General features: G+C 44.6%; 1 protein-coding gene across 1 annotated transcript in view; it reads left to right on the top strand.

Moving 5' to 3' along the window:
* The window catches only part of TRPC6 (transient receptor potential cation channel subfamily C member 6), a 319,531-nt gene that overhangs the window by 206,782 nt on the left and 92,387 nt on the right, over window positions 1-20,362 (top strand). The window contains exons 3-4 of the mRNA XM_040340191.1: window positions 13,742-13,930; window positions 19,714-19,878. Of these exons, the coding sequence (XP_040196125.1) occupies window positions 13,742-13,930; window positions 19,714-19,878 (354 nt within the window). The remainder of the gene's footprint in view (window positions 1-13,741; window positions 13,931-19,713; window positions 19,879-20,362) is intronic.

Raw genomic sequence — 20,362 nt, 5'->3', positions numbered from 1 at the left:
CAGCCTAGGCTTTGTAGAGGAAATTTGAATTTAAAAGTTTAGAAGACCTTGCCTAGGCTCTCTTATATTCTCCCTGATAAACTCACCCTGGAAATCAATGCAGTATGTCTTCCACCTTTCACCTTCTTTCTGCATAGGCTAACCATGACTTATCCCTCCTTGGCATGACCAACTGATCTAGTGTCTAGACCTAGGGAACACTTACTAATGTATGGACCATGTTTACTTTAAAATATTTAATGTAAAGATAGTTTTATGAATTAGGACACCGTAATATCATCTCCTAGGATGGCTAGACCATCCAAGGACGCCAAAACCTTCCACAGATGCCAACAAACAGAATACTTAGCTGATTTTTGTTCTAATAATTTATTTTGAGGATTCCAGAAAGATAAGAGTGATTTACTTTTCCAGGTTCATAAACCTACATCAATGTAATTGTTCTATATTTAATGTATTGGAAAAAGTAGTACTACCACTGGGTCCCCCTCTTCTGCAGAAGTGCAAGTTAGAGTTGAAGGTGGCAAGGAGCAATGTTAAGAATCGTTACCAAAAGAAGTCAGCTGGCAGCATTTGGTCATTTTTCGGTGGACTCAGCCATTCTAATGGTTTCTTTTAATAATTATTATTACAGTATTAGCTATATTTTGACTAAACTGCACTGGTCTGAGGTCTATTCATCACGTTCTGCCCATCCTGTGAGCTATGATTTATTTCAGCCCTACAAGGCATGTTTTTAGGAACTGTAATAAGATACACATAACATGGTTGGTAGCAATATACAAGGGTTCTTCAAAAGTTTCCGATCTTTTTTTAAATCTTTTTAATAATGCGGAAACTTTTTAAAGACCCCTTGTATTAAATATTTCATGATTATTTGACATCAAATACAGTGCAATACAAAATCAGCACATCTATCATTTTATTGTCAATGTATTGTAAACTAAGTGAGGTCACAACAAAATAAAAGGTTTATTACATACCAAGGAGGAATTTTTGTTGTGGTCATATAAACTTAAACTTCCATGCCCTGACCAGCTCAGCGTTACCCAACCTCCTCCCTGAAGCTAAAATTGCACATTATAAAGTAATCCATGTCACTCCTGAGTGATTTACTGCATTTTAGGTACGTTTATTATGGACTTTATTATGAGGACTAGCACAGACAGTGGAAATATGACTATTACCTTTGCCATGTCAGTCTTATGTTGCTATTCACCACTAAACAGAATAAAATCCTGTACAAATGGAATGCATACTTTCATACTACCTAAGCCCTATACACACGATCAGGATTTCTAACGGGAAAAGTCTGTCGGAAATTCAGACGGGAAAATTGAGAACCAGCTCTCAATCTATTTCTGTCGGAATTCTCGACAGACAAAGTCAGATGGAGCATACACATGGTCGGAATTCCGATCGTGTGTACGGGGCTTTAGTGTTTTACATAACAATAATAATATAGTACTGACTATGGGCCTTAGAAATACAATTGATTACCTAGTGCCCTTTGTGTACCAAAAGCGGTGCTATTCTGGAATTAGGGTCATGTCAGACTGACAATTTCCTGAATCACTGAAAATCCGATTCTACTATCACTAGTAGACGGTGCTTCACCACTGCTCAGTGGTCAAAGAGGTAGCAACATATCACCAGTTCAAGCAAGAAGGAAGTGACTCCACTTGATAACGTCCCATGAATTTGAGCAACTCTGTTACTGACAAAGTGCGCCAGTGACAGAACTGCCTATCTGACATGGGCCTAATCTATTTATTCAAAGTTTTCCAAGAACAAGTAAAATAAAGATTAGACATGTGCACACTGAAATATTTTTTTTCTGAATTTCGTTTTCGTCTGATTTATTAATTTATTAGTTACTCCCGAAATGTGTTTTTATTTATTTTGTTTCATTAAAAAAAATGCATTCGTCCTAAAATCTGCATTAATTAAGGTCAAATCTGTCATTGAAGGCTTATGATGTCCGTCGAATGTTCTAAGAAGATTCGACGATGCAGCTAAACTGTACGACGCCGCAATTGTACATTTCCGGTCGAATGTTACGCCTACAAGCTATAGAAGAATTCTAATGTTGTATGACACTAGTAATAATTATATTTATAAATTATACATCAGACAGGAGGCTCATATCTTATGCATTATCTTTCTTTAATAATGCCCATAGCAGAAATACAGTAAACATTTATTGTAACTTAAAAAATTCAAAGAACTACCCTTCCCAGCAGTCCCTGGGCCAGTGTAGCCCCTCCCAGACCGTAGCCTATATAAGGGACTGTCTGAGGTAACCTATTCCTCTTTCTTTCTGCTCATAGCCAGAACTCAGATAAGTACATTACTCTATGTTTATAATTTTTATGTAGGCTTGCTTGTTATTTGGTTATCAGCAGCCTTTTTAATTTGTGTAGATCCTAATGTCACATCGTCTTTCCACAGGGTGCTGGGGATCCCCCCCCCCTCCCACCCCGGCTTTTATTACAGCTACGGAGGTTTTTCCCTCCTCCGCTATTCCCTTCAACTTCCACCTGTATCTGTATATACCCTCTGATCCCCTCAGACCTTCATCTGTGTGTTGTTCTATCAACCTTCTGTCTTATGAAGCACAACTGATATTTCTAAAAATGATAAACGTTTAGTTTTTGCTGTATGCTTTTCCCACTTTGCTATCTGTGCCACCCGTTTTGTAGAGAACGCGGTTTCCTCTGATGTGTACATCTTACAGTCATTGGGCTTCTTTATTTGTTTATTTTACAATATACCGCTGCTTTGCTTCTTTTGTTTCCCCCCGGTGCGCTCTGCACACTGCTCGTTTTCTGACTGGAGGTAGGACGGCGCCATTTTAACATCTCGGCGCCTTTTTTTCCTACCTCCCTTCTTCTCCTTCTCCTCAGAGCGTCTCATCTCTGAGGGGGGCGTGGCGGTGAGGATCTCCCTGCACCAATCGCGCTATTGTCGCGAATCGACGGCGCCATTGCTGCGGACCTGTCCTGGGGACCCTATCCTCCGTGTGCTAGACCGTCTCTCCCCATCGCCGCCACGCCAGAGTGCGGGCGGCTGTATGGTTGGAACTCTGTGTAGATCTCACTGATCTATGCGAATCACGTTAGGCCGTAGTCTCGCGAGACTACGGCCCCGAGCCTCACGTCTAGCTCCCCTTGTGGTGGGGAAATTTCTCGCCTCATCTAACTTCTGTCACTCACACCTAGCTGGTGGGGAATTCCTCCCCTCCCCTGCTTCTGTCACTCCTTCACCTTCAGTTACATTAAACATCAGTTCTTGTTCTGGGAATTTATTCCCCTGTAGTCTATTCTACATATAATGAATATATTAATACATGTAAATAAATAATACATTTAAATAATTATACGAATGAATAAATTATTGACTTATTAAATAAATATAAATAAACCAATGAACATAAATGTCTATAAATAAATAATTTATACAATCTATATGATTGAATAAATAAATAAATATATAAATATATATAATAAACACATTTTAAAATATAAACTATTAAACTATACTTTATATATAATTGAATAAATAAATACATATATATATATATAAATAAATAAATAAATTATAACAATAATTGAATGAATTATAGAGATTACTATACAAGTTATAGTACATAATTTCCGTATCTTCCTGTGCTGCACGGCCGTGCTGTCCGCAGACAGCTGACTCTTCTCCTGTGGCTGGCGACAGATCCTTTACTCCCTACTGGTGCCACTGAAGTGGTGGACGCAGCCCTGGAAGGCCCTACCTACCTCAGTGCTGCACTGGTTCCTGAGCTGGTCGGTAGGTCCGTCCAGACTACCAGGGCATCGGTTGTTCCAACCCACATGCACCCCTATGTCCGGATCTCCCGGCAAGGATATAAAGCCCCTGAGTAGGGCATGGCGTCCCGTATGCGCCGTCACATTAATGTGGCCTCCGTCTCCCCGGCAGGGGAAGTAATTAACATGCCCCAGGCAGTACCCTCCCAGGACTGCCAACCCATTGACTCCCCGACAGGGGAAGTAAATAACATACCCCAGGCAGTACCCTCCCAGGACTGCCGACCCTCTGACTCCCCGGCAGGGGAAGTACATAACATGCCCCAGGCAGTACCTTCCCAGGACTGCCGACCCACGGACTCCCCGGCAGGGGAAGTAAATAACATGCCCCAGGCAGTACCCTCCCGGGCCTGCCGACCCACTGCCTTCCCAGACTCCAATCGACCCCCGAGCCTCGGGGAGATGCACATGCAGAGGCAGCGATCCGCTAGACGGACTGAGCCAGACTCCTCGTGGACTCTTCCAGAGTCGTCCGCGGAGTACGAGGCGGCTAACACCTTTGAGTCTGAGGATGAAAATGATGATGATAATGATGATGATTATGTGAGCAGTGGGCACATGGCGCTCCATGACGACGCCAACCCTAGGTCCCAGGGTAAAACCTTATTGGACTCTTGTGGAGTACCATTTTTCGATCAGGAGGTGATTGGCCACCCACACTCCGGTGACTGGGCACCTCTACCTGAGGTGATCCAATAGATTGAATGCTGGACCCGGAGATCGATCGGTACGCTAACCGGACAAGTTGAGGGTGGAATACTCACCCTTCCATTACCAAATACGGTGGTGCTCACTCCAGAGGTGGATCCCATAATCATTCAGTATTCCAGGAAGGGAATAGAGAGGGCCTTTGGGACCTCACAGTACTGGGTCTTAGATCTCTGGACCTATCACCTAACCCTACGCCTTAGTGAGCAGGCTACCGCCTCTGTAAGCTGGTTGACCTAGCACAATGGGATCACGCTAATTGATGATATCTTTAAGACGGTAGGACAAATGGAGTTATATTACCAGGCGTATACCTGGTTCACCATCCCATTCGGTTTTTCAAACCTAAACACCGTCCTAATGGACAACAGGTTGCTAGACCTTGGACCAAACAGCCGATAGTAGAGATGGACCCGCTCTCTTTGAACTTCCTCTACAACATCTTCCCGATCAGGAAGAAGAAAGGCGGTTTTTCGTCCGGTGGGAGCTTGAGAAATCTCACCAACTTACTGCCCTGTGGAACAAGGGTGAGGTTGAACATCTACTTGAACGACCTACTTCTAATGGCTGGTTCCCCTCGCCTAGCGAGCGAACACGCCTCCTGGATGGTCGGATCGCTTCGCGATCTGAGACTCCTCATAGATCACGAACACCTATTATCTCCCCATTTCAGGAGATAGAGTTTTTGGGGTTCTTGGTGGACACCAACCGAGCGATCCTTCGGCTACCCATACCCAATTAGCCGCCATCCGCAAAGACATCAGTATCATGCTGGGCAGCAGCGGGTGTCCTTACGCGGACTGACTCGCTTAGTCGGCCTGTTCCCGGTGTCAATCCAGGCCACTCTCCAGCCCCTCTTCACTGTCGAACCCTCCAGAGACTCGAGACTCTACATCTTCGCTAGGGGCTTCGCTATACAAACTAAGTGAAGCCATGGTGGACCTACGGTAGTGGTTACGTCATGCCGTCAAACGGAACGGCGAGACATTTTCAACTCCTCACCGGATTTCGTCATAGGGTCGGATACCAGCCGCCTCGGCTGGGGTGCTCGGTGCAGTCCCTCGTCCTCCGGTAGGACGTGGTCCGCAGAGAACCCTCGGCTGCACATCAACACGTACACCCCTGACGGCCTTTTTTGCCATCGGAAGTCTGTTGCCACGCACGTCCATCTGCTGTGTGCTATTGCGTTCGGACAACGTACCTGCAGTCCGGTACGTCGATCGCTTGGTCGGCCCCTGATCCAGAATCCTAGCGGATCTAGTAAGACTTCGGGCACTTCTGCCTGGAATGCAACATCGTCCCGATTGCGGGATATGCCACAGACTATCCCTATAGGGTGGCAGATTGGATTCTCGTTACCTGACCAATTCCAACGATTGGCGACCGCACCGGTCAGGGTCCCTGATCCTCGCTCACTTCGCGGATCCTTCTCTATGGACCTGTTCGTTCCCCGTATCAGCCACCAGTTTCCGCGCTCTTACAACCGGAGGCCGGATCCGGAGGCGCACCATGTGGACGCCCTCCACCAAACGTGGTCACAGGGGACACATTACGCGTTCCCCTGTTCCCGGTGACCCTCAGGGTCCTCCTTCACTTAGCGAGCCGGAGGGCATCAGTCGTGCGGTTCACTCCGTGGTGGCCGACGCAACCATGGTTTCCCCTCCTTCTGAGGATGACGGTGGAACTCCCCAGGTTGTTTCCTCATTCCCCCACCTCCTCGCTGGTCCGAACGGGGATCTGCACCCTCTACTCACGAAGCACATCCTACCTCTCCTCACATGGTTAGTATCGGGGTTCCGGTCGCAGACTACGACCTTTCGGGAACAGCTAGGGATTCCCTGCCTTGGACTGGGCCCCGGGACTAGATCGGCATCTCGATCTACCTGGGGGCTCTGGGTTACTTGGTGTGATCAACGACGGGTCGACCCCGTTCAAGCGCCAGGGTCTGTAATAGCCAATTATCGGGCGGACTCTTTGGATCCGTTGGTGTGTCAATTTTGAAGGCGTTAAGTTTAAATCGCCCAATGTACCAGCACACTTGGGATTTTTCCAAGGTCATGATCATGTTCTCGGGCTGGGGGACGTTGACACTCTGTTTTGAGGTTACTGTCTTTCAAGCTTACTGTCTTCTTGTGTCTGATTTCCATCATCGTGGGTCAGACGTCAAGGCTTTGGACATATCCAGGCGTCATTCCTCGCCTCAGAGACTCAAGTCTTTTTCCGTCGTGCGTTGGACCAGACGGTACTTCGATCGGTTTTCTACCCGTTCTTCCCCGCACATCCACAACTGTATGTGGTCCGCTGTCTACAGACTTATATGTCCTTGACAGCCTCGCTGCGATCTTCGCAAGTCTTTCAACTCCTCGTTTCCTACGTTAATCCTCTCTTCCCGGTTTCCTCTGTGACTTACTATAGCGGCGGACTGTTGTCAGCGACCGCTTTTCCGCCAATCCCGCTTTGAACAGGAGGTACACATATCTATGTCAGTGTTGTGGATTATTTTGATTGTTTTTGGTCATATGCAATGTTATAGCTTTGAACTTGCATAAGATATGAGCCTCCTGTCTGATGTATAATTCGAGATTTTCCTAGCTTGTGACGGAAAATATTAATTATATGAAGACAGGAGGCGAGTATCTTCCCTCCCAACCCAACCCTGTCACGAGGTTGTCTCTCTCTCGTTCTAGACTGATGAACCACGCACCCTGCAAGTCGGAGGCTGGTACGCCCCGGGAGTTCGTTTTCACTATCCCCGTTGGGATTGCTGTCCGTTTCGATCCATGGGTTTAGTTCACCGCAGATGGAGGTTCCTACTGCGTTCCAGATCCGGAGTCGGGATGCCGTTGACTGAATCCATTGGTCCATGTTCCTGAGGACAACTGACCGGTCGGCTCCGAATGGTTTGGGTTTCCTATAGTCCCCGTTGGGATGAAGCAGGTCCGGATGAAGTTGGTCCGTGTTGGCCTTGTCCTTTCGTTTCCTCCAGATTCGAATGTTGTGTTCCAGTCGGAAGGTTCCCGGCAGCCGCGGAGATGTCTAATTGGACTTTCGGTTCCTGTTTACACTAATTCGCATGAAGAAAGAGGAATAGGTTACCTCAGACAGTCCCTTATATAGGCTACGGTCTGGGAGGGGCTACACTGGCCCAGGGACTGCTGGGAAGGGTAGTTCTTTGAATTTTTTAAGTTACAATAAATGTTTACTGTATTTCTGCTATGGGCATTATTAAAGAAAGATAATGCATAAGATACTCGCCTCCTGTCTTCATATAATTAATATTTTCCGTCACAAGCTAGGAAAATCTCGAATTATTATTACTAGTCAACTAACATTCAAATTCTTCTATAACCTATGGGCCAAGCATTTGACCGGAAATGTATGATTCCGGCGTTTGTACAGTTTAGCTGCTAGTCGAATCTTCTTAGAACTTTCAACAGACACCGTAAGCCAGGGGTGCCCAACCTTTTGAAGAGTGAGGGCCACTGAAGAGACTTGGTAACCGGTCGCGGGCCAAAATTGGTGGAATGGGAGGATGACAGGTCTGTGTCCATGCTGCATATGCAGAACAGACACGGACACAGCACATGCTATTCTATGGGCCCTCAAATGCAATTTTCCCAGGTGGAAGGGGACGGATTTTTTTTTTTAGCAGATCAGATTGGAGGTAAGCAGGGGTAAATGGACATAGAGGCAGTGGCGGCTGGTGGGTTCTTCTTTGGGGGGCAGCAAACAACAATCCCCCCCCCCACGCGGGCTGTCTGGACCGGCATATACCAGCTTCTGTGATGGTGCTGTGGTGTCCTCTCCTGGAGTGATGGTGCTCCAGTGTAAGCTCCTCCAGCTTCCTCTGCCACGTGTCTTCCGCCTAAGTGCTAGGCATCCAATAGGATAGCCCGACGCCTTGGCCAATCAGGAAACAGGTCTCACAGACCTGCCTCCTGACTGGCGGGGAGGAACTTTAGTGTGATAATAGCGAAAATGTATTTGCTGTGGTCACACAACTGGGTGGGCTCTGAACGCAATGCAGATTAGTTTGAAAGCAGCCTAGTAACCACTGCAGACCAGATATGCCCATTTAAAATTCAGTAATAAACTTACCTTTAATAACAGCCTTCCATTCAGTTTTCCCCGGCTGTTGCTGTCCCAAGCAGAGTGTATTTGGTATCGAATGTGACAGGAGCTGGTGTTATACAGGAAGCAGCTGCTTGCTTTCTCTACCACCGGTCTCATTCACAACACTGATGCTCTGGAATGGCGGTTTGGTGACCTGGGATCTAAGCTTGCCAAACCACCATCCCAGAGCAGGAGGCCGCGGGCCACATCAGAGAGCTCCGCGGGCCACTGGTTGGGCACCCCTGCCATAAGCCTTCAATGACAGATTCAACATTTGTATGTTTTTCGCTGCTTTGTCGAATCTTCGTCGTTTATGTCGAATGGTCTACCCCAACACTGTCTCTATAATGTCGAATCTTTTCTCTCTATGTCAAATCTTTCCTCTCTATGTAGAATAATCTTGGACTAATAGAGTTAAGGTTAGGCACATTCGACCACAGGTTCGATAGGCACACATTGCTATTGTCAGAGTCATGTCGAATCTCCTATCTATATCGAACTGTTGTAGCAACGAAAATAAAGCATTTTCTTATGTCTAATCTTTCGGATTTCGGATTCTACGCGTTCGTTTTCGTTTATTAAAATTATAAAAAAAATAACCGAAATTCGGACGAAAATGCATTCGGACAAAAATTAATGCACATGTCTAATAAAGATATACAGTACAGCCAAAGAATGCTGTGTGAGTATATATAGCTCTGAAGGTCTAGTAATACAGTTCTTGGATATACGGTCTTACATTTTATAGATAGTTGAACTCTAAGTACTCAGTGGCAATAGGCATATGGAAACTGTAATCCCTGACAAAATATTTAGAATTCTGTTAATCCAGGCTTGTGATGCAGGCACCTCTACTACTCATCTGCAATATAAACTGCAGGGAGGTCCATCACCTGTGTATGTTTATCACAACAGGATTGCAATTATTTTGTAGGTATGCCAGTTCACAGTTTAGGATTTTTAAAGGTATAGCTTTTCTTCCATTTCAGCATTTTAAAATACAGGTAATATTTGAATGAACACTATGCATTTAACCACTTCCATACAGGGCAGTTATACACCCATCCATACCGGGCCTATTCTGGCACTTCTCTCCTACATGTACAAATCATAATTTCTTTGCTAGAAAATTACGCAGAACCCCCAAACATTATATATGTTTTTTTAGCAGACACCCTAGGGAATAAAACGACGGTCATTGAAACGTTTTATCTTGCACGCTATTTGCGCAATAATTTTTCAAACGCCTTTTTTTTGGAAAAACATTGTTTCATGAATTAAAAAAATAACAAAACAGTAAAGTTAGCCCAATTTTTTTGTAAAATATTAAATATAATGTTACACCGAGTAAATAGATACCTAACATGTCACGCTTTAAAATTGCGCACACTCATGGAATTGCGCCAAACTTCGGTACTTAAAAATCTCCATAGGCAACGCTTTGAAATTTTTTACAGGTTACCAGTTTAGATTTACAGAGGAGATCTAGTGCGAGAATTGTTGCTGGCACTCTAACGCACGCGGCGATGCCTCACATATGTGGTTTAAACGGCGTTTACATATTTCGGCGGGACTTGCGTGTGCGTTCGCTTCTGCGCGCAAGCTACTGGGGACAGGGGCGTTAAAAAAAATATTTTTTATTTCTTTTTTTTTTTTTACATATTTATTTCTTTTTTTTACACTTTTTTTTTTATTTTATTTTTTTATTATCACTTTTATTCCTATTACAAGGAATGTAAACATCCCTTGTAATAGGAATGTGTGTGACAGGTCCTCTTTATGGAGAGATGCAGGGTCAATAAGACCCCACATCTCTCCTCCAGGCTGGAAAGCATGAAATCGGTGAAAAAAAATTCACCGATCTCATGCTTGCTGTTGCTTAGCAGCCGCAATTGCGGCTTTGTTAACTTACGGGGACCCGGGCGTGACGTCATCACATCGCGCCCGGGTCCTCCGACGGTCATAGAGATGACTGGTGACCATCTGGTCACCAGTCATCTCTATGCTTCCTGCGAGCGCCGGACGATTCGTTCTCCGGGCCCCCGATGGCACGGGAGAGCCCGGAGAAGCACCGGATGGCGGCGGGAGGGGGGGGATGTCCCCTCCCGCCGCCTGTAAGAACGATCTAGCGGCGGAATCGCTGCTATGATCGTTCTTACGTTGTGCAGAATCGCCGGCACAAGAGAAGGATATCTGAATGATGCCTCTAGCTGCAGGCATCATTCAGATATCCACCCGCAAAGCCAAGGACGTCACATGACGTCCTCCTGGATCGAGGAGGGGTTCCTGCCGCCGTCAATTCACAATGACGCGGTAGGGAAGTGGTTAATATACAGTATCTCACAAAAGTGAGTACATCCCTCAAATTTTTGTAAATATTTTATTATATCTTTTCATGTGACAGCACTGAAGAAATGACACTTTGCTACAATGTAAAGTAGTGAGTGTACAGCTTGTAAAACAGTGTAAATTGACTCAAAATAACTCAACACACAACCATTATTTTCAAAAAGGGGAAGCAATCAAAACTAAAATTAAAATAGTCCTTCAAATTTCAGCAGCGCTATAAGCTTTAAATTGTTGCATAAAAAATCTAGTGCTTAACCACTTAACCCCCGGACCATATTGCTGGTCAAAGACCAGAGCACTTTTTGCAATTCGGCACTGCGTCGCTTTAACTGACATGCAACGTGGCTCCCAAACAAAATTGACGTCCTTTTTTTCCCACAAATAGAACTTTCCTTTGGTGGTATGTGTTCACCTCTCGTTTTTGCGCTATAAACAAAAATAGAGTGACAATTTTGAAAAAAATGAATATTTTTATTTTTTTTGCTATGTGCTGTCTCCTATGGCAACAATCTTAAACAGTTTCTAACAAAGGCTACAATGAACTCTTTCACTTCCTCTACAATCTCCTCTTGTAGATCTTCACTCCACTGAGCTCCCAGTCTCTCGCACTAGACTCGCTGATCCACTGCCACTGGATCTCTTGAGCTCCTCCAGTCTCCTCACTGAGTATCTTCCTCAAGCGTCACCTTCATGTCCCTGCTGGGTCCCTAGCTTGGCATTCAGGATACTCCTCAAGCGTCACCCCACTGGCCTGCTCGGTCCCTGGCTTGACACACAAGGCTGCTCTGCAAGCGTCACCTTCGCTGCCTGGGTCCCTGGCTTGACACCTGCTGAAGTTTCCCAATTCTTCACCGTCCCCGGTTGGTAAGAATACTGCTCTGGCAGGGCCAGATTAAGAACATCATGGGCCTGGTGCTGAGGATTTTGGTGGGGCCTTTTATAAATAATAAATAAATGCGTGGGAATGACATGAACGCAGCCCGGCCAAGGCAAGTGACCAATGGCACAGAACCCAGAAGGAAGACCGGGTGAAGATGTAAGCGCCCGGGCCCCGCCTGATTCATCACAGCGCAGCACTGGAGGGCTCAGTCTGAAAATTTAAGTGTACCCTAATGTGCTAATATGCTGTGCATACTTGTACATTGTGGCATAACCTACCCCAGGGCCTCTAAAAAGTAGTAATGTCAGGAAAGTTTACTACCGCTTTATTATGACAGGATCCCAGGAGCCTCTCATGGGGCCCCCTACTGACCAAGTGGTCCTTGGGCAGTGCCTAAGTGCACAGTTGCCAACATTTAAAAAATATTTTCAGGGACACTTTTTTATATAAGTGCTATATTTAGAGTAGCTGAGATCCCCGATGTTCCTCTATACATCACAGTAGTAATCACAAAATTAAAGAAGTACTAATAATGGGGCTGAACAAATATGAGAACTGAGATTTCCTTTAGTTGAACTAACAAAAGTGTGTCTATTCTAGAGCTGGTAACATTGAGGGTATTCAGTATAATTTTTAAGAACTGTTTTTGTGGGTAAGCGACATAGGGGAGGAGTATGGACGGTATATAAGTGGAAAGTATGTGCAGGTGATGGAGAGGAATGTGGAGGGTCTAACAGTGGGCACAATGTACAATGTACAGTACTAGCAACCCTGCCTAAACATCAGGGTGATACAAGTAGATATAATATTTTATTATAATTTATCACACCAAAGTTAGAAGGTTAACTATATGCAGGGTTAGAATTCTAATCCCACATAGGCCATGATTTAGCTTGGCATGTTGGCCAGTGGTCCAACACGGGTGGCCAAAAGGAAGAAGGAAAAAAAAATGTATAACCTCTTGGCTATATGTAAAGCAGTAGAATTAGGTAAAAAGTGTGAATTGGCAAATTGTTTTTTTTTGGTTAACAATAAATGGATTATAGGAAATAATCAGGAGATAATTTATTTTACTGGTTTGGAGATCGTATTCACTTGCAGGACAGTTATGGGTATAATGTCTCCCATAGGGTGTAAGGTATGCCTGGGCACACCCTAATCACCCTGTACTGTGCAGATTCCCCCTGCTGCCTGGCTGCAGAGAAAGGGATTGGGGAATCTCTGTCCTCAGTGCCTTTCTCTGTCTCAAAAGTTAGACATCAGGGGTCTGTTTAGACCACTGATATTTCACCAAAGCCCCCAAACAGGGCTCCTAAAAAAAAAAATATTTTTTAAAAAAAAAGAATAAAAATAAAATTGTAAATAAAAAATAATAATAATGCAAATAAAGATAAACTACTGACACCAATCTCTGCCCTGCTGACAAAGCCCTACTGACTTGCCTACTGCCATATATGGTATATTACACACGCATGTGTGTTTGAGCTTTGGTGTGCACACCCTAATGCAATAGGCTGCGCACACCTATGATGTCTCCTCAACTGGAAAACCATCACTTACAATGTCAGTAATTCTGAGTTCATAAATACTGATCCATAAAAGACACTTGATTGATTGCTCTGTTATTATCCTGTGGTCTAGAATCTTTTACTTGTCAATTCTCAGCAAGTGTTTGAGCGATCCACATAACTATGTCCTACACACTAAAACCCTCTATGAAGGGACTTGACACAGGATGGGAGGAAGCTTTGATGAAGGCCTCTGTTTTTTTTTTTTTTTTAAGTCTTCTGTCTATTTTGTATTACCTCTTCAATATGTTTTACATGTTTTTTAGAATGACTACAAAAAATTGTCTATGCAATGCAAGGACTTTGTTGTTGGGCTTCTTGATTTGTGCAGAAACACAGAGGAGGTGGAAGCCATTTTAAATGGTGATGTAGACTTGAACTGCAGCAGCATAGACGCTAACGGCCGGCCCAGCCTCCGTCGCTTAAAACTCGCTATTAAATACGAGGTTAAAAAGGTAGGTGTAAAATGTAATTGTGTGTAAGTATTGCTAATTACTATCGGGGCTTTTTTCAGCGGGAACGAGGGGGAGCGCAGTTCTGAAACCTCCAGCACAGAATGTATGTACTGGCAATGTGGGCTTGGGTGTTCTTGAGGGTCTATTAAAGCTGACTGCTGGGGATCTATTGTAGTTGGGGGTTGTAGTGTTGTTGGGAGGGTATCAGTTGTTGCTGGAGGGATGTTTAATTGTGGTGGGATCTACTGTTGCTATGGGGATCTTTGCCCTGGGGTTCTTATGTTGTTGGGGAGGATCCACTGTTGAGGGGGGGTGAGTTTATCAATGCTGGTTGCTGGGGGATCTATTGTTTCCACCGGTGGTGTTTTGTTGCTGGGGTTAGAGCTATTGTTGCTGGCGGGGATCTGTTGTTGCTGGGGGATCTTCTGTTGCTGGGAGGTCTATTATCATTAACCTGGGGGTGTATTTTGTTTCTGGAGGAAGGGTCTATTATTGCTGGGTCGGATCTATTGTTACTGGGGGAATCTGCTTTTTCTTGGGGGGCGGGATCTATTATCATTAACCAATTTCATTTACTTATTACCACAAAATGATACTTGGCTCTGCATTCTCTAAAAGGAGCAGTAGTAGGTGAATAGGTGGTGGAGACACAGGATGGTGCTCAGAGGTAGGTAAGGGTGGAGAGAGTACCTGTATTTATTCTTTGAGAACCTCGACACGGACATCTTTGATGTGGGAGATGGCGTTCACTTCCTGATATCTCACAACTGGCTCCCCACATTGTGCAAGATTGTACGTCTCATTCAGACTGGTCCCGCAGCCTCCTGGGACATGTGACATGTTCCAGGAGGTTGCAGGCAGGCTGGGGAAGGGGTGGGCCAAGGTGATACGTCCTGAAGTGGGAGCGGGTACCTGTCAAAAAAACGTTCCTGATCCCAGGGGAAAAAAACACAAATTTTAGTGTGGCGAGGGGTGGGAATGAGAGTGACTTTCACTTTTAAATGAAGGTCCACTTCCATTTGGTAAACATGATGGCTGAAATCTAATGGCAACAGGAAAAACAATTGTGTTCTTTGCATTTCTTTATATACGCTGTACATTGTAACATGTATAAGCAATATTTTGGTATTCAAAACACAAGCGCAATGCAATAATAAAAAATAAAAAAACACACACATACAGTGGGAAAGATAATTACGGTATTTGCTCCCCTGCAGATTATGTAAATTTGCCCACTTACAAAAAAAAATGAAGGGTCTAAAATTGTTATCATAGGTGTGATGATGGAGACAGAATATCAAGCAAAAATCCATAAAAAAAACATTTTACAAATGTCATAAATTGAGTTGCAGTTCAGTCAGTAAAATAAGTATTTGACCCCCAAGCATAACATGACCACCCCTCATTTTTGGATATACTGTATATATTATTATTATAGTGTACTTCTGTCCCAGCTGGGCCACGGCGAAGTACGTAATTTCCTCTTCTGCAGCGAGCCCTCCTCCTTCTCCCCCGCTGCATTCTGGGACAGACAAGGTGGTTATTCAGAAAGTGCAGTCCGGCTCGCCCATGAACAGTAGGAAACCCTGTTGTGAAGCCTGAAGGCTCCAATGTTGGTTTCCCTAAGTTGTAATGGCGGCATCTCCACCCAAGACGGTGGGCGAATTGGCCTCAGGGGGCCGACATTGCGGGCTCCCTGGATAGGTTATGCCTTTGCACCCTGTTTGCTGGAGTTTCTGCCACCTCAGCTCCCAGGAAGGCCAGCTCCCTGGCTCAAGTTTCACATACACCTCTGCCTGGCACACTTTGTGAGTACCCAGAATTGACCACGTCCTTTCTGGTGTAATTGAATCCATACCCTGATTAGAATTCATTCTGTTATTTCAGATATCCCATTGCATCTGCCCCCGAGGAGTGTTTTTTACACGAAACGCATCGGACCTTCAATGAATGATGCAGCTATTACGCAAATGGGACTCTATTCAGATTTTTATGACCCCCTTTTCTTACATTTTCTGCGTCCTACTATGCACGATAGTCATTACATCTCTTCTGAGATCTGATGCCTTCTTTTGGATCATTATTGGATAATAATTTTGCTGTTAGGCACAGTTGCTACCGTGTTGTTCTTTTGTTTTAATGTTTTAATTTATTTTATTGTTGGTTCAATAACCCCTTTGGGCATTGTATCAATTGGTGCCTACAAAGTCCATTTTGTCCATCCCCAACACTTGCTGTAATTTAGTTCATGCGCATTTTACTTGTGTAGTGTAATAAAAACATCTTTGCCATTCTGAAGCTTCCTCCAACCACTCCAACCACTTTACATATCATTTTACATATACTGTGATTCTGTACTTGCCAAATATGCTGCAGAAATCTCCCTCCACCGAGTCTGGCTGTAACCATTTTAAGTGTGGGCAGCTGAAGCTGCTGCCTGTTCACTTCCTGGATTTACACAGACACACAGAGGCACACTTCCCTGCAGCTTTCATTGGCCCTCTTATGACGCACCCCCTCCCTTCCTGGCAAACTCTCACAAGAGTGAGAGAGAGAGCTGTACATGATGTCATAAGCCTACCAGACAAGAAAGAGGAAGTGGGCTGTATAATGTTTTACTATCCAAAGTTAAAACAACAAGGGCAGAAAATTTCATAGATGGAAAGATGAAAAAATAACTGAAGAGGAACTGTCCCATAATGTTTCCACCTCTGTTTTAGACGGTAGTGATGGTGTTCTTAGGGTCATAGGGCCATATTCTGAGTAAAGTTACGATGGAGTATCTCAGGATAATCCATCGTATCTCTCTTTTTTGGCCAGTGTATCTATGCGAGTGATTCTTAGAATAATTTTCGCATAGATACGCTTAAGATCCGACATGTGTAAGTCACTTACACTGTCGGATCTTAAATGTAATTACTCCGCCGGCCGCTAGGTGGCGTTTACGTTCAGGTCTCATTTGTTTATGCAAATGAGCCTGATACGCCGATTCCCGAACAAATTTGCGTCGTGTAACCGTCGCTTACGTCGTTTGCGTAGGCGTAAGGTTACCCCTGCTATATGAGGGGTAACCTTACGCCAGTCCCACGTAGTTAGTCCCACATGTTAAGTATGGCGTCGGGTTTTCCCGTCGGGTACGTCGTTTTACTAAGTCGTTCTTGAATACGACTTTACGTCAATGACGCACACGTCGGCGTCATTGACGTTTTACGCCGAGAACTGGAGCATGCGCACTGGGCTATTTTAAGCCCGGCGCATGCGCAGTTCGTTAGAATCGGGGGCGCGCTTAATTTAAATAGAAGCCGCCCCCTTGGATATACGCGGGGGTACGCCGGGCCAAATACACTCCGCCGCCCCAAACTACGGAGCAAGTGTTTGGGGAATACAGTACTTGCTCCTGTAGGTTGGGGCGGCGGAGTGTAAATGGCTTACGCGCTGCCCGCCTACTTTCTTGAAGAATATGGCCCATAGTCAGCATTTTTGACACCGCAATTCGAGTTAATGCCAAAGAGCTCAATTTTGGTCTCATCTTATCATTTTGTCTCAGAATCATTTAGATTTTCATTGGCAAACTTCAGATGGGCCTGTACATGTGCCTTCTTATGGAGGAGGACCTTGCGGGCTCTGCAGGATTTCAATCCATGGCGGTGTATTGTGTTAAGTTTGGTGATTGTGGTCCCAACTGCCTTGAGATCATTCACAAGCTTCAACCCCCCCCCCCCCCCCCGCGCGTAGTTCTGGGCTGATCCCTCACTTTTCTCATGATCATCCTTACCCCATGAGGCGAAATCTTGCATGGAGTTCCAGACCGAGGGCGATTGATGGTTATTTTGTATTTCTTCCATTTGCGAATAATTGCTCCAACAGTTGTCTCCTTCTCACCAAGCTACTTGCTGATGGTCTTGGAGCCCATTCCAGCCTTGTGCAGGTCTACAATCTTGTCCCTGACGTCCTCTGACAGCTCTTTGGTCTCGCCCATGATGGTCAGGTTTGAAAGGAAGAAAGAGATTCTGTGGACAGGTGTCTTTTATACACATAACGAGTTGTCGTTAGGAGGACCGTCTTAAAGCGGAGTTCCAACCACAATTAGCATTTTTTAAATGTATGTCCTTTCATCCTGCGTTTTTATAATATAAATCTGGTCACTTACTATTTTACAATCCGCCGCCGATCCGCATAGATATTCAGAAAAGATAGTTTATAAAACTATGTCTACACCGTTGTCATTTTGCTTGTGGGCATTGTGAAGCCTACAGGCACTTACTTCCTGGAAGTCTTGGATGGGGAGTGATAATTGGACGCACTGCATCCTGGGAAATGATGACACACATTTCCCAGGAGCATTAGAGGGAGATGATGTCAGAATCCTCGGTGGTTTCAAAGTCAGATTTCGTGGGACCGCATAGCAACAGGCATTTCCAGATGAGTAAAAAAAAACGTTTTTTTTTTTCTTTTTTAGTCGTAAGCTACAGTTTAAAGCAAAATAGTTTTTTTGATGGAACCTCCACTTTAAATTGACAGGACTAATCTGTGTACTACATGAGCACCTACTGTAGCCAGTCTGTGAGAGCCAGAATTATTGTTGGTTGGTAGGGGATCAAATACTTGTTTACTCACTGATCTGCAACTCAGTTTATAACATTTCTATCATGTTTTTTTTTCTGGATTTTTGGTTGATATTCTGTCTCTATCATTTAAAATACATCTATGATAAAAAAATTATAGCCCCTTATAGCCGGATTCAGGTATACTTACGACGGCGTATCAGTAGATACGCCGTCGTAAGTCCGAATCCGCGCCGTTGTATCTTTAAGCGTATTCTCAAACTGAGATACGCTTAACTGTTGCTAAGATACGACCGGTGTAAGTCTCCTACGCCGTCGTATCTTTGCTGCATATTTACGCTGGCCGCTAGGGGCGTGTATGTGGATTTACGCAGAGAATATGTAAATGAGCTAGATACGCCTATTCAGGAACGTACGTACGCCCGTCGCAGTAAGATACGATGTTTACGTAAGGTGTTTTTCAGGCGTAAAGATAAACCACCTAAAAGATGGCGTACGTGAATGGGGCTGGGCGTAGGTTACGTTCACGTCGAAAGCATTGACTATTTGCGACGTGATTTTGAGCATGCGCACTGGGATACGTCCATGGACGGCGCATGCGCCATTCGTTAGGCACGTCATTTACGTGGGGTCACAATTCATTACTATACAACACGCCCAATACCAGCCTACTTTGAATTACGCGGGCTTACGCCGGCCCATTTACGCTACGCCACCGTAACTTAGGGAGCAAGTGCTTTGTGAATACAGTACTTGCCTCACTATGTTACGTCGGCGTAGTGCAAATGGGATGCGCTACGCCGAACTAAAGAAGCGCCGCTCTACCTGAACCCGGCTATTAATTTCTTTGTAAGTGCGGAAACTTACAAAATCTGCAGGGGATCAAATCATTTTTCCCCCACTGTATATAATTCTGAAAAAAATGCATGTATTTTTATGGGATCGCCCTGTTTATATATGTGAGAATTCTTAAAATTAGAACATGTGTTTGGCCTTAAGTGAGTTGTGATGGTAAGTTCTGATGTGTGAATGTAGGGTCCTTGTGCTCTGACTTACAATGACAGAAGTAGAGTGGGCGCAGTGTGATGACACCATTACACTCCACCTTTCAATGTCACTTGCCCCAGGCTCACTGTAGCACATGCTAAATCTAATTAACACAGTTTGATGTCTGTTTATAAATTGCAGAACATACATTCACTTGTGTCGTCTTTTAAGTTTGTAGCTCATCCGAACTGTCAGCAGCAACTTCTATCAATCTGGTACGAAAATATTTCAGGCCTGCGACAGCAGACCACAGCTGTAAAATTTCTGGTTGTTCTGGCTGTGGCGGTTGGGCTCCCTTTTCTTGCCATAGTTTACTGGTTTGCCCCATGCAGCAAGGTAAGGCAATTACTGTGTTGTCTGAAGACTGTAATATTGCGATAAAGATTAAAGAATATGTTACCCCAACATTTCATATTCCTGATATGTGTCTGTTGTACTATGTACTTGTATAAAAAAGTATCCTGTTCTCTTTGCATTGCTTCCTTTGTGTGAAATACCTGGTGATCCTGGCAGTCCCCCTGCCTTCCCATTTCAAACTGATCCACACTAGGCATAGAAGCACATCCATCCCAGAGTGGTCGGTTTTCTGCTCGGCTGGGAGCACAGTCTGCCTGTCCTCCAATGGTCAGCCTTGTGCTGACACGCTCCCCTGTACATCTATTCATTGAGAAGATCAGTATTCTGCTGTTTCTCCACCCCCAGCTCTCTAAGCTCCATCTACAGAACAGAGATTATGTGATCACTTAAAAAAAAAAAAAAGAAACAAATACCGTATTTATCGGCATATACTGCACACTTTTTTGCCCTGAAAATCAGGGCA

The sequence above is a fragment of the Rana temporaria genome, chromosome 2 (genome assembly GCF_905171775.1).
Source record: "Rana temporaria chromosome 2, aRanTem1.1, whole genome shotgun sequence".
Lineage (NCBI taxonomy): Eukaryota > Metazoa > Chordata > Amphibia > Anura > Ranidae > Rana > Rana temporaria.
Note: the sequence above shows the minus strand (reverse complement) of the source record. Positions and strands in the feature narration are given on the sequence as shown.